The 22,387-nt window shown below is 42.3% G+C and overlaps 1 protein-coding gene across 1 annotated transcript; it reads right to left on the bottom strand.

Moving 5' to 3' along the window:
* Nucleotides 1-1,421: 1,421 nt before the first annotated feature.
* si:ch211-195o20.7 (cytospin-A) lies at nucleotides 1,422-17,857 on the bottom strand. Its single transcript, XM_038729035.1, has 12 exons — nucleotides 17,523-17,857; nucleotides 16,782-16,884; nucleotides 14,189-14,800; nucleotides 13,905-13,957; nucleotides 6,338-6,882; nucleotides 5,859-5,955; nucleotides 5,671-5,737; nucleotides 4,708-4,768; nucleotides 4,341-4,437; nucleotides 3,433-3,549; nucleotides 3,292-3,351; nucleotides 1,422-3,166 (listed from the first exon to the last, which is right to left on the bottom strand). The coding sequence occupies exons 2-12, from the start codon at nucleotides 16,819-16,821 to the stop codon at nucleotides 3,077-3,079; spliced, it is 1,839 nt and encodes a 612-aa protein (XP_038584963.1). The 5' UTR covers nucleotides 16,822-16,884; nucleotides 17,523-17,857; the 3' UTR covers nucleotides 1,422-3,076.
* Nucleotides 17,858-22,387: the final 4,530 nt, after the last annotated feature.

Genomic DNA, 22,387 nt, shown 5'->3' with positions numbered 1-22,387 from the left:
AAGTATTTTCGGATCTCTGAGAAAGAAGTATTTTGAATGAAGAACGAGCAAGACGGAGGAAAGTCATACTCACAGGAGGGAGTGTGAGGAGGCGGGTCAAACCTTAAAAACAAAATGATACTTTAGCTCTCTAAAAAGTCAAAAGGCACTTATGCAGATCAAATCCAAACCTTAATGTAATTGCGTTGTCACCTCCTTGGAAGTCCACTGTTTGGGCTACTGTGGTGTTGCCATGTGCCACTTCTGCCATGATGCTGCCAGAGAAGTTAGCTAGGACGGTGACAGCCAGTGGAGTGGGTACCCCAGCATACAACACCTCAGGACCCGAGATCAGAAACAACGTCCTAGTAGAAAGAGGAGGAATGGCTTGTTTATTGATAGGTAAAAAGAGTTGGATTATTAGATAAAAACTGCAGTCATATAAAAAAATATGAATTTTGGTATTTAAAAAAAATGATAACAAACCACACAGCTTACCTGGATGAATCCTGAGTCAAACCAGGCACAGCAGAACAAACAACCCCCACACACACAACCAGACTCCAGATCCCATCCATGCTTCTGCTCCGCGCTTCGCCACGTGTTCAACTTTTGATACAGACACCAAACTGACAGTGGCCGCTTGGTGAAGCACAGGTGATCTGGAACTACATGTTACAAAAACCCCACCTCCTGTCCTCACACCAACGCCCATGCTCATATTGTTACAAACACCAGGATGCATACACATACTATCACACATATATTCATTGGGGGCACAGTCATTCAACACCTTTGCCCAGGGGCATGCATATAGTCCGTCTATTCAGGGAAAGAAAAGAGAGATGTCCTGGTTTTACTGTATTCATACTGAGAAGAAAATACGCCTTAAATGTCAGAAGGAGCACAAGGCTGCATGCAATTTGTAACACAAAACCACCTGGGAGTGAAAATAGAAGCTGCTAACTATTACTTTATAAGCCCACCTTGGAAAACAAATCCTCATCATAATTCAGCTATGCGGTAAACACATTTGACATTACCTTGTGACAACACAGGACTACAGAACAGTGGGGTGACACTGAGACACTGGGAGAAAATGGTGATCAGTCACCAAAATGCAGTTAACTTGATTCAAACAGACCTCATCCAAAAACAGCAACCACTACTGGTCTTAGTTAGTTTTACAAATGAATGTCACATTGTTTTGCACTCTATGCAAGTGTAACAGAAAAACACAGGTTACACAAAAAGGAAAAACAAACAGCATGGAGATGCTGAGCTGACATTGTGGGACCATGAGAACCTGTATTCACTCTTCTTTACCAGCAGGTGGTGGTAAAGTACTAATTCATCACTTTAACATGAGCTTAACTTGCCTAAAAGCCATAAAATGATGCTCTCAAGACATTCAAAACTTCAATAAAAAGACAGAATCAAAATTTACTTTGAAAGGGTTACACCCATACAGTTTTATTTGCTTCATATTAACACTTTTATTTCTTTGGTATATATATTTTCACACTAGTTACATATAAACAGGTTTTACAATGGTCTATTTCCACAGAAAAGGAGTTGGAAAACAACATTTGACACGTACGACTTTTGCAACTTACTCTGCTTTAAACTTGTTGAAACAAACCAGTTTTTTTTTTTTCCCCCAGCAGTGGTGTAGTAGGAGGGTGTGCTTGTGCATCTGTGGGGACGCAGGTGTGACATGGAATAATATTGCAACCGGATGTGCAAACCTGTGTAGGCTTGTATTTGCTTTTGCGCTATGTCACGCCTGTGATGCACACATACCTGAGCACCTAAACAGCACTGGCACACGTGTGAGCATGGAGGCACTTTTTTGATTTGTATCATTGCCACACACGGTCTCTGTCTGTTTCTGTGTGTTTTTCAAAAGCAGAAATCTGCTCTTGACAAACCTTTTCACTGGTCTGCAGCCTTGATATTGAATGCCTACCTACTACAGCAGCAGTGTAACATATTACATAATATACATTCTTAAACCAACGAAGTGCATATTTACAGAGTGTTAAAAGGTCCAGGAAAATGTGTTGTCAGAGCATCACAGAAAAGGTTAGAAGGCAAAACATTCTGGCTGATAAAACAATGTGCAGTTTAAAGACAGTTATTAGATTTGATGAAGGACATGATGTAATACAGTACTTTTGGCCAGTGAAGTACCAGTGTGGAGACATTTACAGCAACTCTACCGTACATACACTTTAGTCAAAGGGATACTATACATAAGATCCAAATATTCTGAATTTATATAGGGGCAATGATTATCTTTCGTGTTTTGTTAATCCTTCCCCTACTTCTCAGTTGGTCAGATTCTCCCCACAGCACTTTTCACTCAATCTAATCAATGTTTCTGAATTCTTCACACTATGTGAAATGTCAGCAGATTAAGTATATGAAAGACACAGGAATGCATACAAACAAAAAAATGTAATACCCGCTACGGAGCCGGTGGTACAAAACCAATCAAAACTTAATACTTTGCCTCTCATCACTTCCATAGCCTCCCCCTGGTCAGTGGACATTTTCTGAATTGTGTGACAGAAAACCAAGCAGAAGGAACTTCAATCCAAAGCGGCAAATTAAAAATGTTTTGACATTAAGTCTTTATCAGGTATTAATATAATCTTTAATGATTTAGTGATGAAAGGTAATCAGGAAAGTTTTTCATCCAGTGTTACAAACACATCCTCTTAGCTGTGTCTGTCATTAATTACTGTAAATATGTGCAATGCACTAACATTTAACACACTCTTTTTCTTGTCTGAACAAGGACCTATAAAGTTAAAATTAATGGCAACAACCAGAGTATGCAAAGCTGATGCTGCACTCTTTCATTTTGGCTGCAGGACTTCATTTAAGCAAATATTATTTTGAAATCAAAAAGCTGCAAATTGTATGTCTTTTTTTACTAACAGAAAAACATCGGTTTCTCCAGGTTTCAGACACCCAACAAAAGGTATAATATAGTATTCAGGGAGCCATCATTATAAACAACTTATATTGTTTCCTTTGACAGTCCTAAAGGGTCCACTTAGGAGGGATTGTCAATCAGTACCTCCAGCAGTCACATCTCGAAGTGACGGTAGATGCTCTCCACATAGCTCAGGACCCTTTGCCAATCAGGACCGCCTGCTCTCAGCATCTCCTCTATTGACTGTAGAATGAAGATTTCAAATAAGTTTATAAGCTCAAAATCAACCATGCATCTGTCATAGAAAAGTCAGATGAGGCTTTACTGTGAAATGATTGGATTTATTTATAAAAGACATCATGGCTTACCAGGGTTTGTGCAATCCCAACAGTCTCTCCTATTTTGAATGCCAGACAGAGATTCTCCCTCTACAAAGAAAAGTAAGAATTGATAAGTTGAACACCAGACTTGGTCTTAACCATTCCACAGGCACTAGGCACAGTTCCTACCTTGTTCTCTGGAGTAAGAGTGCTGTAAGGGACGTGTGAGGGGAGGTAGGTGTGGTAGACAGCACAAAAGGCAAGACCATCGGCCCAGCTGCTGCTGAAGTTGGTGATGTCAATATTCTGCATGGAGAGAAAAGAGAGAAACGATTATTGCAATACAAGTGAACCAATGAGTTGAGCTGCAATAATCAACGGAAACCTGAGGTGAGTATTTGAAGCCAGCATTTTTCCACATTTGACATGTCAAAATGGGAAAAGCACAGGTGTCTAATAAAATGACTAATACCTAAATTCCATTAGGCTTCTTAAGTTTCATGGTCCTGTTACTGTGCATGCTGGCTCACTGTCACAGCTCACTGGGATACTTGAATAAAGCCATCAATAATTTTACAAGTAACACCTGTGCTTTTACTGCTATGACAAATCACAACAAAATCCAAAAATCCCAATGAATTCAAGACATGTTGCAAAACTGGAATTTTGATTTCCCAAAGACAATATCAAAAGCACTAAGACACCTCTTCAAGTCAGTCGGAAAAGTCCTTAGAATCCGATCAGCATGAGAGCACGCACCGTGTTGGCTATCTCAGTTCAAAATATGTCATAATGGAGTCTAATAACCAAAGACTCCTCACATTTCTCTCCCAAAGCATTTTCTATTGTGCACACTATATCAACTATTATATTATTTAACTCTTTAAGCTCTTCGTTCAATTTGTCTGTCTTGACTGGACCAAGCTAAGTTAAGGCTGTCAAATATTATCATCAATGTAACATTAGCTGTTGCCTGTGAAAATATTATTGAGTTACATCTAAAACATTATGCTCTGGGTTTCAGCCTTTTAAGACCAGTGTATATGTACATAAAATATCACATAATGAAGCTTTAAGACAGACCAAATCATATCCACCTTGTAGCCTTGTGTTCGGCTCTGACACCAGCGGAGCAGAGAGTTTCTCTTTGAGCCTCCATGGCGACGTAGCAGCAGGTTGAAACCATCCTGGGACCTGACAACCACAACATGCAAACTGCTGAGGCCCTCAGATGTTTTTGTTTAAACATATTTGGTTTGTTATCAGTTGGGCTTTAGTAGAGAAATGAAATCCTAATTAACACACTGATTCAAGTACGAGGAATGTTTTGGCCCCAATAATGACCTTTATGAGTTCACCAGAAAACTGTTTTTGGGTCAAAATGAGTTATTAGATTTACACAGGATGTAGCATTTAGGCTGCTCTCTTAGAGACAATGGTTTGTCAGTGTGTGAGTAGACTCACTTGGTGGGTGGCAGCTCAGTCGTGGCAGAGTTGTACTTGTTTAGAGACTCCTCACGTTTTCCTGTAAAGACAAGCAACCATACTACATTACCTAACAGAATTCTGTTATAATGCACACACAAAGCACCCTTAAACAGGCTACATGTTTAAAGCAGTGTTAACTGGTTTTTGGCCACTTGGATAGAAGCAGAACAGGCTGTAATTTTAATCGATTTGAAGTTGTGTTTCCAATATTCACTCTCCTTTAAGCTCTGTCTTGGTCTCCAACTCCTGAGAAAACGACGTGACCCTTTAGCAGCTAAATACCCCACTATGTTTACCAGGTAGTAGCTAACTTTGAGAGTCTACCGTTTGGGGATGAGCAGGCAGTGTACAGTTGGTCTGAGCTTTTATACTGAAAACAGCCGCCTGCTGCTGCTTGAAACAACGCTATAAGAGCGGTGAGAATGAACCACTGTGTAGTTGCCAAACCAAATCAAACCAAAATAGTGAGCTGAAAGACACTACAATGCTCCATAGAGCTGAGGGGAACTGCCAAGTTGGGTAAGAATAATCATTCCATGTGGGTTTGTTTACGAGCGTCCCCTTTCGTATTACGCAAGATCATTACCAAAACATATCTTTAAGTCTAACAAACATGTTGAATGCATTTCCTTCCCCATATAACATTTGTAAAGCTGCCTTCTTGAATATTTTAAAGCTGCCTTCTTGAAAATTTTAAATATTTGTTGGCACACTGCACTACACTTGTTGGCGTTGCCGGCATAGATTTTCATCCCCGTGCAAATATATCATACAAACAACAAAACTTTTAAAAACATTGCTCAATAGTGCTGCTTGTAGTCAAAAACTCCACAGGGTAAAATTGAACAGCTCTACCACAAACACATTCATACTGTGATACAAGTGTTTACAAGCATTTTGTAAACATGCACACACCCACACACCCACACACACACCCACCTGTGTCAGTGTTTGACTTGCTATCTTGCCAATCCAGAGTTCTTCTGCCTCTCGGCTGCCCCAAGTTCTTTAAAACAAACAAGATTCATTCAGATTAGGTCAACATCATTACATGAACAGCAAACCATGGATTTTCCTTGCAAACAAACAAACAAATGAAGGACTTTCCTCAAAACAAAGTATCCCACCTTGTTTGTAGGTCCAACTGTTGAGGCAGTATTGGACTGGGAAGTTCCATTCTGCATGGTGGGGGGGCCTGGGGAAGCAGGTAATCTGGACAGGCTTCTGTAACATTATAATACATAGTCAGGAGAACAGACCCGATAAACCAAACCAACTGCTTCTTTTTTCCTAGGACAGCTGTTCCACTTGGCTGCAGCTGTAAATTAAACTGTTTAAACTGTCCTCAAGTAGCCTTGTGAGAGCTTGTGGGTTGAGTGCAACACATTAAAAAAAAAATCACAGTCGTGACCAAATTTGGCAATTGGTTTCCATCTGTGACTGCTATCTCACAGATAAAAAATGTGGAGGACAAAAAACAGCTTTGTTTTAAAATATCTGACTTAAGTGCCACCTACCTAAAAATATGATTTTGTAATCGGTAGCAGAAATACTATTTGGTTTTGCATTTCCCCCAAAAAGATCAAGGTCCGACAGTTTTTCTCACCTTGACCTCTCTGTGGTTACCGCCCTTCGTGTCTCGCTGGCTCGCACCTCCTCTCTGCTCCTATCTTCATTGCTCACATTTTTCAGGTAACGCTTGGTCACACCTTTACAGTCTGTTCTGGCCTCCTCGCTTGCAACATTCTTCATCAATTCATTCTGACTCCTACTTTCCATCCCATCTTGCCCCAACCTGTACACCGCCCTCTCCCTGCCCTTCTGGGTTGCTTCTTTGCTTTCAGAGCTGTTGGTTGGTTCTCCATTGGACCTCTCTGGTTCCTGACATGGAGCCGGTGTGTCAGTTTTGCCTTGAGCCTGTTTGAGAGTAGCCAGTCGCTGCCTGCTCTCCTTTAACTCCTCTCTCAGGGTGAGCAGTTTCATATCAGCCTCCTTCTGTCTCTGCTGGGCAGCAGCCAGCTCCTTCTCGACATCTTTGTGCGCCGTTCGGAGAGTAGTCAGCTCTTCTTCTGCCTCGGCTCTCAGACGGTCTGCCACTGACACCGCCACCTGTAGGTCAGCCTGGAACTGTAGCCATTCCCCACGCTCCGTCTGAAAGGGGAACAATAGGGGTGTTTATGCGAAGAACACAGAACACTGTGTTCCAACTGACTGATGATGCTTTAGTGTTACCCATTTATGGCTTTTCTTTACAAAAGTGAGGCTGTTTAGAATATCATTAGTTTTGCAAGCTTCTGATCATAAACCAATATATATATATATTGAATATGGTTATGGTTAGTATGGTTCTCTCTCCACCAGGTGCCGGTCCGAGTCACATGCACATAGTACAGCCTCTATACTTGACTCAAACTGTTAACTCACAGTCCTTCAGAAAGAATGTTTCCCATTACTCAATACTCTGATAAACAAGACTGGTCTGTTGTACTGGCTCCATGTAGAGATATATTAAACCATAACCAATAGTGAGGGGTTTAGTCACTTTTGTGAAATACCTTTTTTATATACATCTCACAAAAGTGAGTAAACCCCTCACTATATCAAACTGTGGGAAGGAACTGTTCTCTCATCCACATGAATGAATGAAAACGGTGAAATAAAGTATATCTTGTACACATAGTTAATCACAATGTTGGAACAAATGTTTTTTTCCCCTCTCTGTGGTCACTCCAGGGCTCAGAATAATCCTACTACAGCAACTTCATATAAAAGCATACAAAAGAACAAAACAGGCTTTTTTAAAACCTAAACTGGATATGACCAAAACAAACATGGCTGAACCCTCAGCCGACAATGTCTATAATCAAATGAACAATCAAAAATCCATTTGGCTCTCATTAGGAGACTACAAGTTGAACTGAACTGAGTGGCAAGCCTCAGCAAGCAGAGCTGAGAGGAACTGGCAAGTCAGCTCTAATGAGGCATAACTGAATTGTGAGCCAAAAGGTTTTGTTCAGTGTTTTATTCATGTCATCTGAATTCCCCTAAAATAATAAGTGCTCAGTTTATTAATTTTTTTGTAAAAGCAACAAGTTTGGGCACAGACAGAAAAAAAAGATTTAAGCAACATTTTGAGAGGAGGGGCCAAGGTTGGATTGTGAAAGTGCCACCAACACTGTGGCTACATCTTAATGAGTGTTATCCATTGTAACTTTTGAGGCAGCATTGTTAGATGAAAACCTTCCTATGACACAGACTAAGTTTCATATCTTTGAGGATGAGTGATGTACATAAAGGTTCCAGTTTTACAAAGATTATTATTGCCTCGGACATGCACAAACACTGCCCCGACATCAATAGAAGGACTCAGAACCAGTGAGGCCAGAAGGTAAACGATACCAGACCATTAAAAAACGTTAAGCCGCCATCATCATAAAATGAGAGAGGGAATGAGAAGGAAGGGAAAGGAGGGACAATAAAAGCAGTTGAAATCACGCACAGATTTAATACTGCCTGTGGAGCAATGTAAGCCAGAGAGATGTGAGGGAGTGCTGAGAAGCGGAGGGGCTGGGATGGTGGGTAATTAGATGAAGAATGGATGGAGATGTGGAGGAGGAGGTGATATCTGAGCCAAGTCACTCCCTCATCTGACCAGTGACTCAAGAACACAGCTGGACCCGATTACACTAGATACATACACACACACACACACACACACACACATCATATTATATTCCTTTCTTCTCTCCCACACATACACACCTCCCTTATTCTTTTACCTCACCACCAAACCACATTGTTAAGTTTTCTCACACACGTCTACACATTCAGGGTAAGTCGGAGCACACTCTCCCTGGCTACATGTGTCAAATGAAAAGTAGGATAGTGGTCTCTGCTTGGAGAAGTTCTATTTTAAGAAATACTGAAACACCCACAGGACTTGAAGGAGATTGTCTTCAGAGAGCCTTTGTTATCTGGACGTGGACACTCCAACTGGAGCATGTCTGTTTAAGGAAACAGGAAAGGGCGCTCCTCAGTTCATACTGAGATAAGTGTGCGGATTGTCAGTCTTAAGACACACACACACACACACACTTTTATTCTCTGAAGAACTGACCTAGTGCCCCACTGCAAGACCAGATGTGATGTGCAGCATTCAAAGGCACACACACACGTACACTTATCCATGATGCAAATCTGAGTTCCTGACAATTGTGTCAGAGTGTGTGTGTGTGTTTTCCAAACATCTGTCCCAAGTTCACCTCCACACCCATTCTTTCTAATACGTACTTGGGGAAACATCCAAACTCTGTAAAACCTCCCCTCACATTTCATTCCCTTTACCGTAGTCACACGGAAGTCCAAAGTGGCCAAATCTCCCCCAACTGGCACATGAAAATAACTTGGTAAAGCCTCCAAGTTGGACATAAAAGAAAAGGGTCCCAAGGCACTGCCATTTACTCTGAGCTGCAAATTCAACGCAAGCCCCCTCCTCCAATTCTGCCAAACTCCCTAAATCTTCATTCTACATGCCTCTGAACAGCCTCTGTGGCCTTCAGATACAGGGCCTTTTTGAGTCTTGGTTGCTGGAGCAGCCTAGCGAAGAGAATAGAGAGCCAAAGGAATCTGGAGATCATTCCTGGAAATCTCCGGCAGCGTTCACCTGGAACTGATTCCTGAGCAGGGCTTTGAGATCGACTAAATCTCCAGGAGGGAGGGAACACAAATCTGACCAGCCACCCCCTCACACCACCCACTACTCAGCCATGAATGGGTGTTTTCATTTTTGTTGGTTCAGACAATTGAACACTGGTGGTGCACATAAGCATAGACAGATGGTACATCGGATAACATCCTTAGTAGTTCGCTGCACATTGGGTAATCATGTGTTTTTTCAGAATTCAGTTTAACTACAGTACATTAGAAATACATTAGGCCTGTGATAGTCAGAGAAAGACAGGAGCATTTGGGAAAGGAGGTATAAGGCTTAGCTGACAGAATGTGACTAGAATAATCAAGGCTAAGTCACAGGGAGAAAAAAGGGTCAAAAACAAGAGGTCAGAGCTAAAGAAAAAAGGCTTTAGCAACTTGGGGTCTTCTGAAAGAGTTGTTGAAGTGTGATAAAAGGAGGGGTGGGGAGAAGACAGAAGGGAATGAAGGGATGAGACAGTAAGGAGCATTGCACCAAAAGTTGGAGGGTAACTGTTTTGAGTTCTTGTGTTCAGGGAGGAGTGGTCAGCTCTCTGATGGAGAAAGAATGAGGGAATGAATAAAAGGCAGAGAGGCACAACAAGGGAAGGAGTAGGGGACACTTTCCCAACAAAACGAAAATTGCACAAGCCAGGACTTTAATACATCTTTACGTGTTTGTGAGTCTGCAGTCTCACGTGCAGTACACACACGTCCAGTCAGTCACTGTGAGCTCACCCCGCCACAAAGCACAAAACAAAACAAGTTTTGTCTCCTGAACAGCCGAATGTGAACCCCCTCCTCCAGATTGCACTCCCCTTCTCCAGCTCTCCACAAAAAGGCTCCCAGGACAGCAGAGCAGACTGCGGGAGTTCATAAAGTCGAGCTTTGCTGGCTTATATTGCCCTACCGAGGGCCCATGTAAACACAGTGTTGGATTGCCCCGACTTCTAATACATGGCTACCTCTCAATGCTATACCACAGTCTCTCTGAGGTTCAGCTGGCCTGCGCAAGGCTTAGTCCCTTAGAGCGATGTGGGAAAGTAGTGGAGAGAGAGAAGGGAAAGACAGGAGGGAGCAGGGATTGAATATCAAGTACAGAAAGAGGTGACACTCAGGAAGTGTGGAGTAGAGAGCTAGAGGAAATGATGTGTCAGATTATCACTTGATTTCAAAATAATGCAATTAAAATCACCCTTTTTTGTAATACACAAAAAAAAAATGTTTTAAATTATAGAAGTGAGGACAGTCACAGGGGAAGAAAAGAGGAGAAAAGAGCTGGGGTCAAGCAAAGCATAGGGCAGGTCATATTCCAGCTGTTGTAATCTAGAGGAAGCTGGGAGCCTCTGGCTACAATCCTCATAAGGGAGGGTCAGGGACTGGACCGAACGACTGACAGGAAATTACCGCAGCATATTACCATCCTCATAAGAACATGGAACGCCTAGAAGAAGAGCAATCTGACTGAAGAATGCTTGAAGAATTTTTATTCTTGGTTTATCCTAATTTGGGTTTGGAACCTAATAATGGGTTGATCTAAAAAAGCTGGTGGGTCCCTACTGGACAAGCATATTTCCTTTCAAAAGGAGTCACAACCATATGCAACTTTCTATGATCAACTCTACAAGGATGAGCTGAAAGAAATCTCTAAAGAAGATGATTTTGCTCATTTGGGCCTCTCCGGAGAAGCAGAGGACAGGAAGACCTCAATTAGCAAAGCTGCAGCTCCCAGCGGAGCCCATTCCAAGGCCTATTGTGATAGCGGGGATGGAGCATGACAGGGTGTCATCTCCTGGACTTCCTGTTTACATTGCTATACCTATCCACCAGGAGGTACATCTTAGTGGGAAAGGCAAAACAAACAAAATCAATACTCAAGAAATGCAATCTTTAGACGTTAGCTAAGCCTCAATCCTATTAGTTACCATTACTGTGTCTGTAAAGCTTTCAACTTTGGCACAGCACATACACAGATGCCACTCTCGAAAATCAGTCATTTTTTAAACAATGGGTCCTTCTTTTCAACAGGGGTAGACAAAAGCAAGCTTCTCAGCAACCATCAATTTTGCTTGCTGAAATAATTGTCACTAGCAGATTCAAAATCCCATTCAGACCAAATGAAAAAGATTGGTTGTGCTTATTATCTGTGACAACCACAGATACCGGATTTAATTAATTTATATGTCATATTAGAGCATCTGTGTTATTGGTTTTTGGTTTCCCCAGCACTGCCATATGGCTCTCAGTACAATAAGCCTCCAACATGTTAAATGGTTGGGAGTCATGGAATCACCAAAGGTCATACCTTAATGCTTCCATAGGTGAAAATATGCAGCAATAAAACATTCAGGATAGTTTTGTGGATCATACCCGACCCAAACAAGAGTTTGAGTCCAGTTTGAGTAAAGTTTTATCCATAGAACCACCAAGATTCACCACAGATGTAATGATTTTTTAAAAGACCTTCAAAATCAAATAAGATAACCACTGTTTTTGTTGTTTATATAGCTGTGCTTTAAAGTTTTGTTCCAATAAACCATAAAATAATATTTATAAGATATTTTAACTTAAAACCGGTCAAGTACCAGTCAAATCCAGTGTTAACAGAATATTGAATTGGGGAACCCTGTGAATTTAGAGCCATACTCTCCCAGTGGCTACATACATGATATTGTGCTAAAAGACTAAGGCTAAAGCTACATGTCCCAGACAAAAGTCATCATGCTCAGCATCCCTGTACATACACTCACTTGCCACTTTATTAGGTACACTTTGCTAGTGCCAGGCTGGACCACATTTTGCCTCCAGAACTGCCTTAATTGTTCGTGGCATACTTTCAACAAGTTAGAAACATTCCTCAGATTCCATATTGACATTATAGCATCACGCAGTTGCTGCAGAAGTCAGCTGCAAATTCATGATGTGAATCTCCCGTTCCACCACATCCCAAAGGTGCTCTACTGGTTTGAGATCTGGCGATTGTGGAGGCCACTGGAGTACAGTGATTATTATTGTCATCTTCAAGAAACCAGTTTGAGATAATTTGAGATTTGTGACTTATCCTGCTGGAATTAGCCATCAGAGGATGGGTACACTGTGGTCATAACGGGATGGACATGGTCAGTAACAATACTCACTTAGGCTGTTGTGTTTAAACGATGCTCAGTTGGTACTAAGGGGCCCAAAGTGTGCCAAGAAAATAACCCGCACACCATTACACCACCACCACCATCCTGAACTGTTGATACAAGGCAGGATGGATCCATGCTTTCATGTTGTTTACGCTAAATTCCGACCCGACCATCTGAATGTCGCAGCTGAAATCAAGACTCATCAGACCAGGCAACGTTTTTCCAATCTTCTATTGTCCAATTTTGGTGAGCCTGTGCAAACTGTAGCCTCAGTTTCCTGTTCTTAGCTGACAGGAGTGGCACCCGGTGTGCTGCTGTAGCCCATCTGATTCAAGGTTTGATGTGTTGTGAGTTCAGAGATAGTATTCTGCATACCTTGTTTGTAACGACTGGTTATTTGAGTTACTGTTGCCTTTTGGTCATCTCAAACCAGTCTGCCCATTCCCCTCTGACCTCTGACTTCAACAAGGCATTTTCGTCCACACAACTGCCGCTCACTGGTTATTTTCTCTTTTTCGGACCATTCTCTGTAAACCCTAAAAGATGGCTGTGCATGGAAATCCCTGTAGATCAGCAGTTTCTGAAATACTCAGACCAGCCCGTCTGGCCCTAACAAACATGCTACTTTCAAAGTCACCTCCCATTGCTCGGTTTGAACTTCAGCAAGTTGTCTTGACCACGTCTACATGCCTAAATGCATTGAGTTGCTGCCATGTGATTGGCTGATTAGCTATTTGTGTTAACAAGCAATTGAACAGGTTTACCTCATAAAATGGCCGGTGAGTGTATATTGCAATGTAGAGCTAGTTAGTTAGTATATGTAAAAATATAATCACTCACATTTCATTTCAACATTACCCTGTGTTTTCAAACAGTATGATTTTACCGCTACAAGAGAAAGGCTTTAAGGATGAGGACTAACCAAATACTATAGTGTATGAACTGAGCTTTTTTTAATGTAACTTGTAACCCCACAAAATAATGCTTCCTGGCTTTGTAATGCTTGGTTACTAGAAGCTAGTTAGCCGAACATGCTAACATTTGCAGCTTATGTAAGAGCAGTTAAACAGGCCATTTCCATCCATGCCCTTGCTCTTGAACTTTTGGTTTGGGAATAGCTAGAAAAAAAGACAATGCTCTGCTTTAACATGTGAAGAAATCCAAATCTGGAGAAGCATACAGCTCCTGCTTGCAATTGTTAAGCTAAAACTGGACAATCGCTGATCAGAGGAGGGGTTAGCAAATGTGGTCAATTGCCATTTGTATCACACTGAGCATGTAGCCAACATTTGGAGATTCAGAAACTGGACCGAATATATCTGAAAAACAAACAACCTTCCTAGCACATCTCACCTGCAAAGTACTCTTCAAACTCTTCACTTCTGTCAGTAGATGCTTCAGTATCTCTGAGGGAAGGATATGGAAATGTCAGAAGACATCACATGCATATCAAATATAAAAAAAATGTCAAAGAAATGGATTTGCCCTTCACAATGAAATGAAAAGTTTTAGTGCTCAAACAAGATCCTGCAGGCCTGAATGTAATTTATCAGCAGTATATTAAGCATATTTAGGGGAAAAGAGGATTGATGATGAAAACTGAAATACTTGTACTATAACGGATATATGACTCTTGCCTGCTGAGTTTGTGGCCCCATCCTGACTGGCAGTGATACCCAGTGTTGTTTTACACTCTTCCAGAAGCTTTTCCAGCTCCTCACCCTGGGTGTCCCCAGCTTCGTGACTGGGCAGTAAGGACTGACTCAGACCACTGTCCTTTTCTCTCCAGTTCTGCCCTGATGGGCTACCCACCACAGGTGAAGGACTACATGGAGAAGAAAAGCTCTTTGTAGGGCTGACAGCCACACTCTGCCCCTGGGAGACTGGAGACAAAGAGGTGGAGGAAGGAAGACGCCCATTCCACCCCAAGGCAGATTGTCCTTTAACCACAGTACTTCCTGGCTTGTTGTGCACCGGGCTAACTCCGGGGCTAATGGCGGAGACATTTGAGCTGACTGGTGGATGAGACCTCCAATCAGGAGGGGGACTGGAACTGGCAGCGGAAGTGCTGGACTGTGTTTTCTTCCCGCTGGATGTGAGGACCGGGACTGGAGGTTGAGATGAAACTGAGGCTGCAGGGGAAGGCTTAGGTGTGGTAGGGTGAAGGAGTTGGGTGACACCAGGCATGAAAGCAGGCCCATCACTCTGTGGAGAAGCAGGAGGAGTGTGGAAACTATCCCCATGGGCCCCTAGAGGTAAAAAAACTGAATTCAGATGAAAAAAGTAAGGCAAATACATGTTTAAAATGCCCTCAAGACATTTTTTAAGATATATAGAAATACACAGCTTTATAATAATAATGTTTCCAGGAAAAATGCCATGTTTATCAGTGTAAGAGCGCTAACGTTAACGAGCAGTGGTTAAACTATAGTATGCCTGCCTAAATGAAGTCATGGTAAATATATCTGCAACCTGCTTGTCTGTAGTTACAGTCGGTGGATCAAAAATTATTAAACCAGACATGTAAATAAACATGAGCTGAACAAATATCTAATGCAGCTTCTTAGCCAAACAAAGTTATCTACCTTCTCTTTCAATGTGAATTGTGAAATCTCAGTGTTGCAAGTCCTCATTGTAGACAGTCATGTAGTATTAGATGCATTCAACAGCAACATTTCCTCTAGGTCACTGTATAAATGTATATAGATGGCATGTTTTAGACGGCCAGATGGTGGATGAAAAATAGTTTCTCGTAGTAATTGTTTACTGACACTGAGACTGTAATCTAAGGTTTTTAAGGCCCGTTTTAAGTGTAGTTTATACAGGAAAAGAGTTTACCAGACAAACAGCCTTCTGTGTCAAACTGTGCATAGATCATTCCCTACAGTGAAGGTTAAATGTCCAAGTGAAGTAAACAATAAACAAGACTTATTTTGGAGGGGAACTTTAAAGTTATAAATGTGTGAGAGACACAACAGAACAGATTGGAAGAACTGACCGAAAAGCTGAACCATGGACAGAATGAAGGGCAAAAACAGTGGTCTGGCATGACACTGAAAATACCATTCAGTGAAGTGACCAGAGCAGCAAGGCCCTCATTAGCCAGCAAACATGCAGGCCATGCCCCTGAAGATGAATGTTTTAATACAGACATTCCTCTTGGACTGCTCATCCACAATGTTGCTCCGACACTCATTCTGCAAATTCAGGAATACTCACATACACAGAGGACAAATGTGTCCCATACAGAGATAAATTTGCAGCAGTGGGCCACATATAAATTTCCAAACTTGACACAATAACAATAACACAAGCGATTTTTACTTTTTGGCTCTGCACTCCTCCCCCATAACAGCCACATGCCACCATTAATAACTTTGGAAGCTATGGGAACCACTGGGCATGGTATCTCCTTTTCTTTCCTCCTTTTCCTTGTTTGGACAAAAGCCTCACTGCTAGCAAAATGAATGTGTATTTTTATTTTTTCTTAAATGATGTAAGAGCAGCGGTCGAACATTTGCAAAGTTATGCACCACCTGCTCTAAGGCCAAGTCACTGAGAAAGAATGACAGGAGTGTCTAATAACTTTCTCATGCCACTCCTGCTTTTCATTTCTTCATTCCAAACCTTAATGTGTTCGTCCAACCGTGCGCACGGGTGGCAGATTGACTGAATAAGAGTGTGTGTGTGCGTCCATTAAGGTGTGTGTGTGTGTGTCAGATAGCATTAGGCTTCCTATGATTAATCCGCTGCCCTTGTGCTGAGCCGGGGAATTCTGCCGATTCATCACAGCTGGCCCGGCGGGGCCAGAACGAATCACACAGGGACGCGAGGAGAATGACCACTCACTGAGCAGCACACAGGAGGGCTGCCAAGATTCCTGCTGCCACTCAGCGCGCGCACACACACACAAACACAGCCTTTCCGCTTGCTTCTCCTTTTGTTGCCTTCAATATCCTGATTACCCTTTATGCACCCCTCTTTCATGCAGTCTGCAGCATCCTTGCTCTTCCTGTATTTCTCTTCTTCTTCCCTGTACCGTCCTCCTCCTCCTATATATACCAGAGGCTTGAGGTATGCTTTCTTTAGTCTCAAAACATGAGGTGAGCATCCATACACGCACACATTGCCAGGCATCTGTGTGTATTTCCAAATATAAAGTGATTTGACCAGAGCTAGTTAAAAAAAAGAAAAGACTACAGGCTCTTAAGTGTGGGTGTGTTGACCTACCTGATGGTCCATGGCTGTCCTTGCTTGAAAAGTTGCCCATACTGCAGTAATGGAGTTTGGGCTGCTGATGGGGCCCACACCAAAGTGGCACAGTGGAGGTGACCTATGCGTGCGGGAGCACACACACACACCAGGACATCCAGTGAGATGAAGGATGAAGTCATGTACTGTTATCCAGCTGAGAAATAATTCAGTGACTACAGCTCTGAACAGAACCTTGTTTCCCCCACAGTTCATGGCAGACTGAAGAGGGGTTACAGGGAACTCGCGCTGCTCATTTGAATGTTTAAATGTGTTTTAACACAACGAGGCCAAAATCACAGGGATGCAATCAGCCGTAAGAAGCAGCACTCCTCCAGTGTGATAACATGTGACAAACAAAGCTGTTGCCATGTCAGGTTTAAAAGCATCTAAATAAGAATAACCTTTCACATGCGATGATAAACGCAGCTAAAACCGACACATTCCGTGTCACTGAAAAAACAAATTTGAGATTAAACATAATTTTGTTCTAACGCCACAGACTTTAACGCGCAATCAAAAACTTTTTACAGTGAAGCCCGAAGAAGTAAGTGTGCCTCCAGGAGTTTGGAAACGTGTGCAGAAAAACAGCGTAACTTTTCTCCCACTAGGCCTACCTTACAAACCTAAACCTTAACTTTGTAAAGCGATGAAAAATGGATACAAACCCTTGAAAGCAGACAAACAAATGCCAGATCCTTTTGTTCTGAGTTTGGTTACCTCTTCCTCGCCACGCTTTGCTTCCTTCAGCGCTGCCCAACCAAGCGCACTGCCCTGCTGCGTCTTCACTGAGGAGACGAGATGGCTGATAGGGAAGTGTTGCTGCACTTCCTCAGAACAAAGTTTAAACCGGGCAACATTTTGCTGCTGGCGAATATTCTTATGAGAAGACAGCAACTGATCCGCACTGGAAAACGAAAGTGGGAAAATGCCCTGAACATGGATGACTGATTGCGCCTCTAAACGCGGGATGTGTCCACTGGAGGGCACAGTTAGGCTGTGTCCGGAAGAACCTGTTGCCTCTAGGATGTGTGGTTTGGCCCTTCCTCCTCTCTTCAGTTATTATCAAGCGGGCTCTCACATGCTCATGACCCACTGGCCTACTGTACCAGACAGCTCCAGGCGGGAAACTTCTAGTTGCCCTTTACTTATACCAGCTTTTAGATGAAATGTATTCAAACAACCCCACTGATTGTTTGGCCGCTACACCCCACAGAGTTTTAATAACATGCAGACAGTTTCAGTGCAACACCTGCATACTCTTTGGCATGAATGCAACAAGTTGATTTCATTTATTTCCATAGTGGCCCGCTGTGCCTGTGGTAAATTACGCATTTAAGGGAATGTTGTGACTTGCGGATTTAATTCGCATTTTAGTAAAATGTTTTACACCTGTTTTTAAAACTCTAATAAATTCACCAGCAGATTAATTCTGACTGACTTTTGACTATGTTTTGTGTTTTACCAGTGCCGGTCTTTAGTATGCTCAAACACATGTAAATAGTGAATGATTAAATAAATATTTTACTGAAATTAATCTATTTAATTAATCTAAGCCTTTAATCATGACTGCATTGCAGGCAATAAGAATAATACATTGCATGTTTGAGACAAATAAAATAGATTGTTCAAATAAATTATGGCACAATATTTGTACATTTCTATTTTTTGAAGTCTGCAGTATCTGCAGCTATTCTTTTGATAAACCTATTCCAACCAAAATCTTGCGAAATCAATATATTTGAGTTGATTGTTGTCTTGACACTTAGTTTTGGTGATTCCTGCATGTGCAGAGTTGTGAACAGGTGGATTCAGGTGTCCTTAACATCCACTTTTTGACAACAAACCTGCTTCTGAATCAACCTGCTCCTGTTTTTTTACTTCATCACAATTTGCTTTGGGTAATAATTTGAATGTGGATATCAAGATATGTTCAACCCTTCCCAACTTATTAACTTTAGCTTGTCCTCCACTTTGATATTGTACTATAGCTCCAACTGTAATTGAGAAATGATTCACCCTGCTAACAAAGATGACTTTATGTGAATATGTGAATCTATGTGAATAAAAATCAGTGTCTAATCTCTTTATACCTAATTACAGCAAAACAGCATGAATTGCACTTTGACTAAAAATATTTATTTCTTGGTACAAAAAGCACAATACTGTACAAAAACAATCAGACCCACAGGTGTGACTTAGTGACTAACAACAGAGCAGCATGTTTGCCAAATGCTTTTATTTCATAAATCTCTTCCAACATCTTTTCATTAAATATTAATTATATTGCTAACAGCACAAATCTCCCCTTAAACTGGCACAGCTGAACGTTTACAGACTGAAATGAATGAGCACTGATGTGTGACCCTCAACAAGCGAACAGATGAATACTGTGCTTTCAAATATCATTCTCTGTGTTTTATTCCATGAACAAATATGTTTTCAGATATTACTTTTCGTCGGTGCGCTGTGTCTTAGCAGTTCTCCCTCATAAACTGTACAATGCTGAGAGAAACAGAAAGTTTGCTGCAGTGAGGAGACAAGCTCTCCCTCACTCTCTGATTGAGATCAATAGGTTTGCGCAGTGCTCTGTACTCACTGTGCACCACTACAGTATAAAGAGAATCCATCAAAACCAGCCAGGTGCATTACACAACCGCCAGCCTCCACCCACACTAATTTCACACTTATGGGTGCAATCCATGAACATGCCTATAAAATGCTGTCACATCTGAATCTCTTACACCTGAAAAAAAAAAAGACCCAAATTTTCCTGTATTTTTCCCTCAGGCGTTTATGGTGACCCAGAGTGTCCTGTTGTTTTGAGACCATCACAACCCCATTATGAAATTGTTTATGGGTGTCAGTCTGTGTCCAGAGTAAGGTGACCAATTATTCAGTGTCTGATGCCAGTTGGAGCCATTAGCCCCCTCTACTGAGTGGATTATAGCCATTTTGTTGGTGACCTACTGTGCTAGCACTCTGGGGGGCCTCTAGTGGGGCTCTAAAACCTCCCAACCTGCCACAACCAGCAGCTGATCCAATTTGGCAGACAGACAAGGACAGCTCTTCAGCAATGAAGAACTGGATTACAAGGTCTGGCTGACCTCTAAGTGATGAAACACTCAACTTTCTCAACATCCTCCTTTCTCAGAACTTTCCAGAATACTTGGGAACTTTTTCCTCCTCCTTTCCCCTGTTTGCAGAGGAATACAGTCCTCTGGTTTATTTATGTCACCACAATATCTGAAACACAAAGCCCGATATATATAAATATATAAGACATTATGAGCCTGTGCTATCCATAAGGCACGGCACGCATTCTCAACCACGCTCAATGTCTCGCCAAATCTCAAGTCCCTTTAAACTGCTACATTTTTAGTGCAAACGCAAATGGAAACACCAATACCATAATTTAAAAATCCATGTATAACAGTGGGACCAATGGTGGACACTACAGGGGGAATGGTACAAAGTTGGGATGCACAGGGACTGTCTGCCTCTCACGGGTCCTTGTCTCTAATACCAGATTAGGTGAATGAGTATGTGTACCAGAAATAATTATCCACCTGTGTTAATCCCATCAGAGGACACAGGCTTATCTCGAAGGAATCACTATTCTACCTTGCCCGCCTGCCACCCGCAGAGTCCCAGCCAGGTAAATTAGGATTCATAATCCAGACTCGGAACTTCACATCAAATGTACATAACTTTTTCTATCAAAAGAAGTGTTTTCAATCCAGAAAACTGCCCTGCCACCCTCTGCTATTCTTTCTAACCTTTCTGAACACAGAAAGCACCTAGTCACTGACTCAGCCACGAAGCCAACCTGTGTCGTCTGCCTCTGTCTCTTGATTGACAGCCGATGCCAGACTGCGCCAGCAAACGCCAAGGCTTGTTGATGGATGGCACCTGCTCCTCCTCAGAGGAAATCAATTGAAGTCATGGGCTGGGATGGGCTGCTCAAGCACTTACACATGGCTGTCTGCCTGGGGAGGGGAGGGGAGGGGGAGGCACAGAGAGAGCGTTGCCAACCATCTGTGTAAAGAGGGGCACTGCCAAGCGTCAGTCCCTTTTTTACACCAGGCCTCAAAGAGACACACAATGTCTCCAAATTAAACATGTTAGCTCCTTCAAGCTACATTCAGCAACAGTATTTGGGAAGTTCCAGCATCATTATGTACTCATCACCATTCATACTGCTTATTGCTCTCTCAGTGCATTACAGACTCTTTAGTGGCTAATTGATACAATTCAATAGCTTTTAAACTATTTTTATATGTTGCACTAGTTACAGAAGTAAGACACCCAACTTCCTGCCAACATAAAGGTTGAGATCAGTCAAATATCTACACCTGCACACCATTAGAGAGCACATGGGCCACATTGGTGCAATGGGCCAGCATAGCTACAATCTTAGACATGTACAAGTGTAGTTATTGGAACTCAACCTGTGATGTTGGCCAACCTAGCATCACAGGTTATTTCAAGGAACTTTCTGGCCCACAAAGGAGGGAGATGGTATCTCCTGGCAGGCACCGGCCGGGCGAGTAACTTCCATCAAGGGTTTCCTATGGGCAGCTGTGCGCATCATGCTGGCATCAGTGTGAGAGCCAACCCACTGTAGCACACGGGCAGAGGGACGGTGGTGGAGGGCCAACTGCCGGGAGCTGTAGCCACACATCCCTATCCCCACGGCCCCCAGCAGCATAGCCATGCCAGGCATGGTTTTCTCAGCTGGAGGCGTCACAGACACGTTATGGTAGGCCTGGGTCTGAAAGGGGAGAAAAGTGGAGAGTGAAACGTGATCAGGGTAATGTTGGATTTCCTTGGTGTTGTGTGAGTATGAAAGCATTAGGCTAAGGGCTTTCAAAGCAGTCCAAAGAATAACACAATTTCCTGTAAAACAATGACCAGAGTTATGATTAGTTAATATCCATAGCATGTGTATGTATGGATGCAGATCAATTTTAGGCCAATACAGCACAGGAGGACAACATGCCATGCAGCCCTTTTTCTAAATATTTGTCTGCATCAAATGAGTGGGCTACAATATGGTCACCTCAACCCATCCAGCCCTCCCACCAATCCCAGAGAGATTAAAAACTCCTCTTCTCTCATTTACCAAATCGCCGTCTGTTTCTTTTGACAAACAAAAAGCTTGTCTATTTTGCGACATGGGCAATTTCCTTAGTGGGCCCTTGACGATTATAAAGAGCATAGAGGAGCAAATAATAGAAACCTCACAGTCTCTAATGGAGCTGTGTCACAGACAGTTAAGAAGCCATCACTGTAGCTCACTCAGCCAGTTCCCATTTCCATTTCCAATGCAATCGACTGTCACAGGCTTGGATTTCTCCATTGTTTGTGGTAAACACCACCACAAAAGTGATTGTGTTTTGTGAGCTAAAACAAAATGCATCCTATAGTTACCGAAGCCTGGAACAAACTCATATCTGTGGGTGGTGTGTCTATAATATGATAGTACTGTATTTCATCATCCTGTCACAACAATCTGTTGAGACATATGACTGAGAAAATGGCTGTATAAGAGCAGCATAAGGCTTTGTGATATCAACTTGCAG

The sequence above is a fragment of the Micropterus salmoides genome, unplaced genomic scaffold (assembly GCF_014851395.1).
Source record: "Micropterus salmoides isolate LMB-PRFRI ecotype aquatic unplaced genomic scaffold, ASM1485139v1 Ms_hic_scaffold_19, whole genome shotgun sequence".
In the NCBI taxonomy this organism is placed as follows: Eukaryota; Metazoa; Chordata; class Actinopteri; order Centrarchiformes; family Centrarchidae; genus Micropterus; species Micropterus salmoides.
This window is presented reverse-complemented; position numbering and strand designations above follow the sequence as displayed.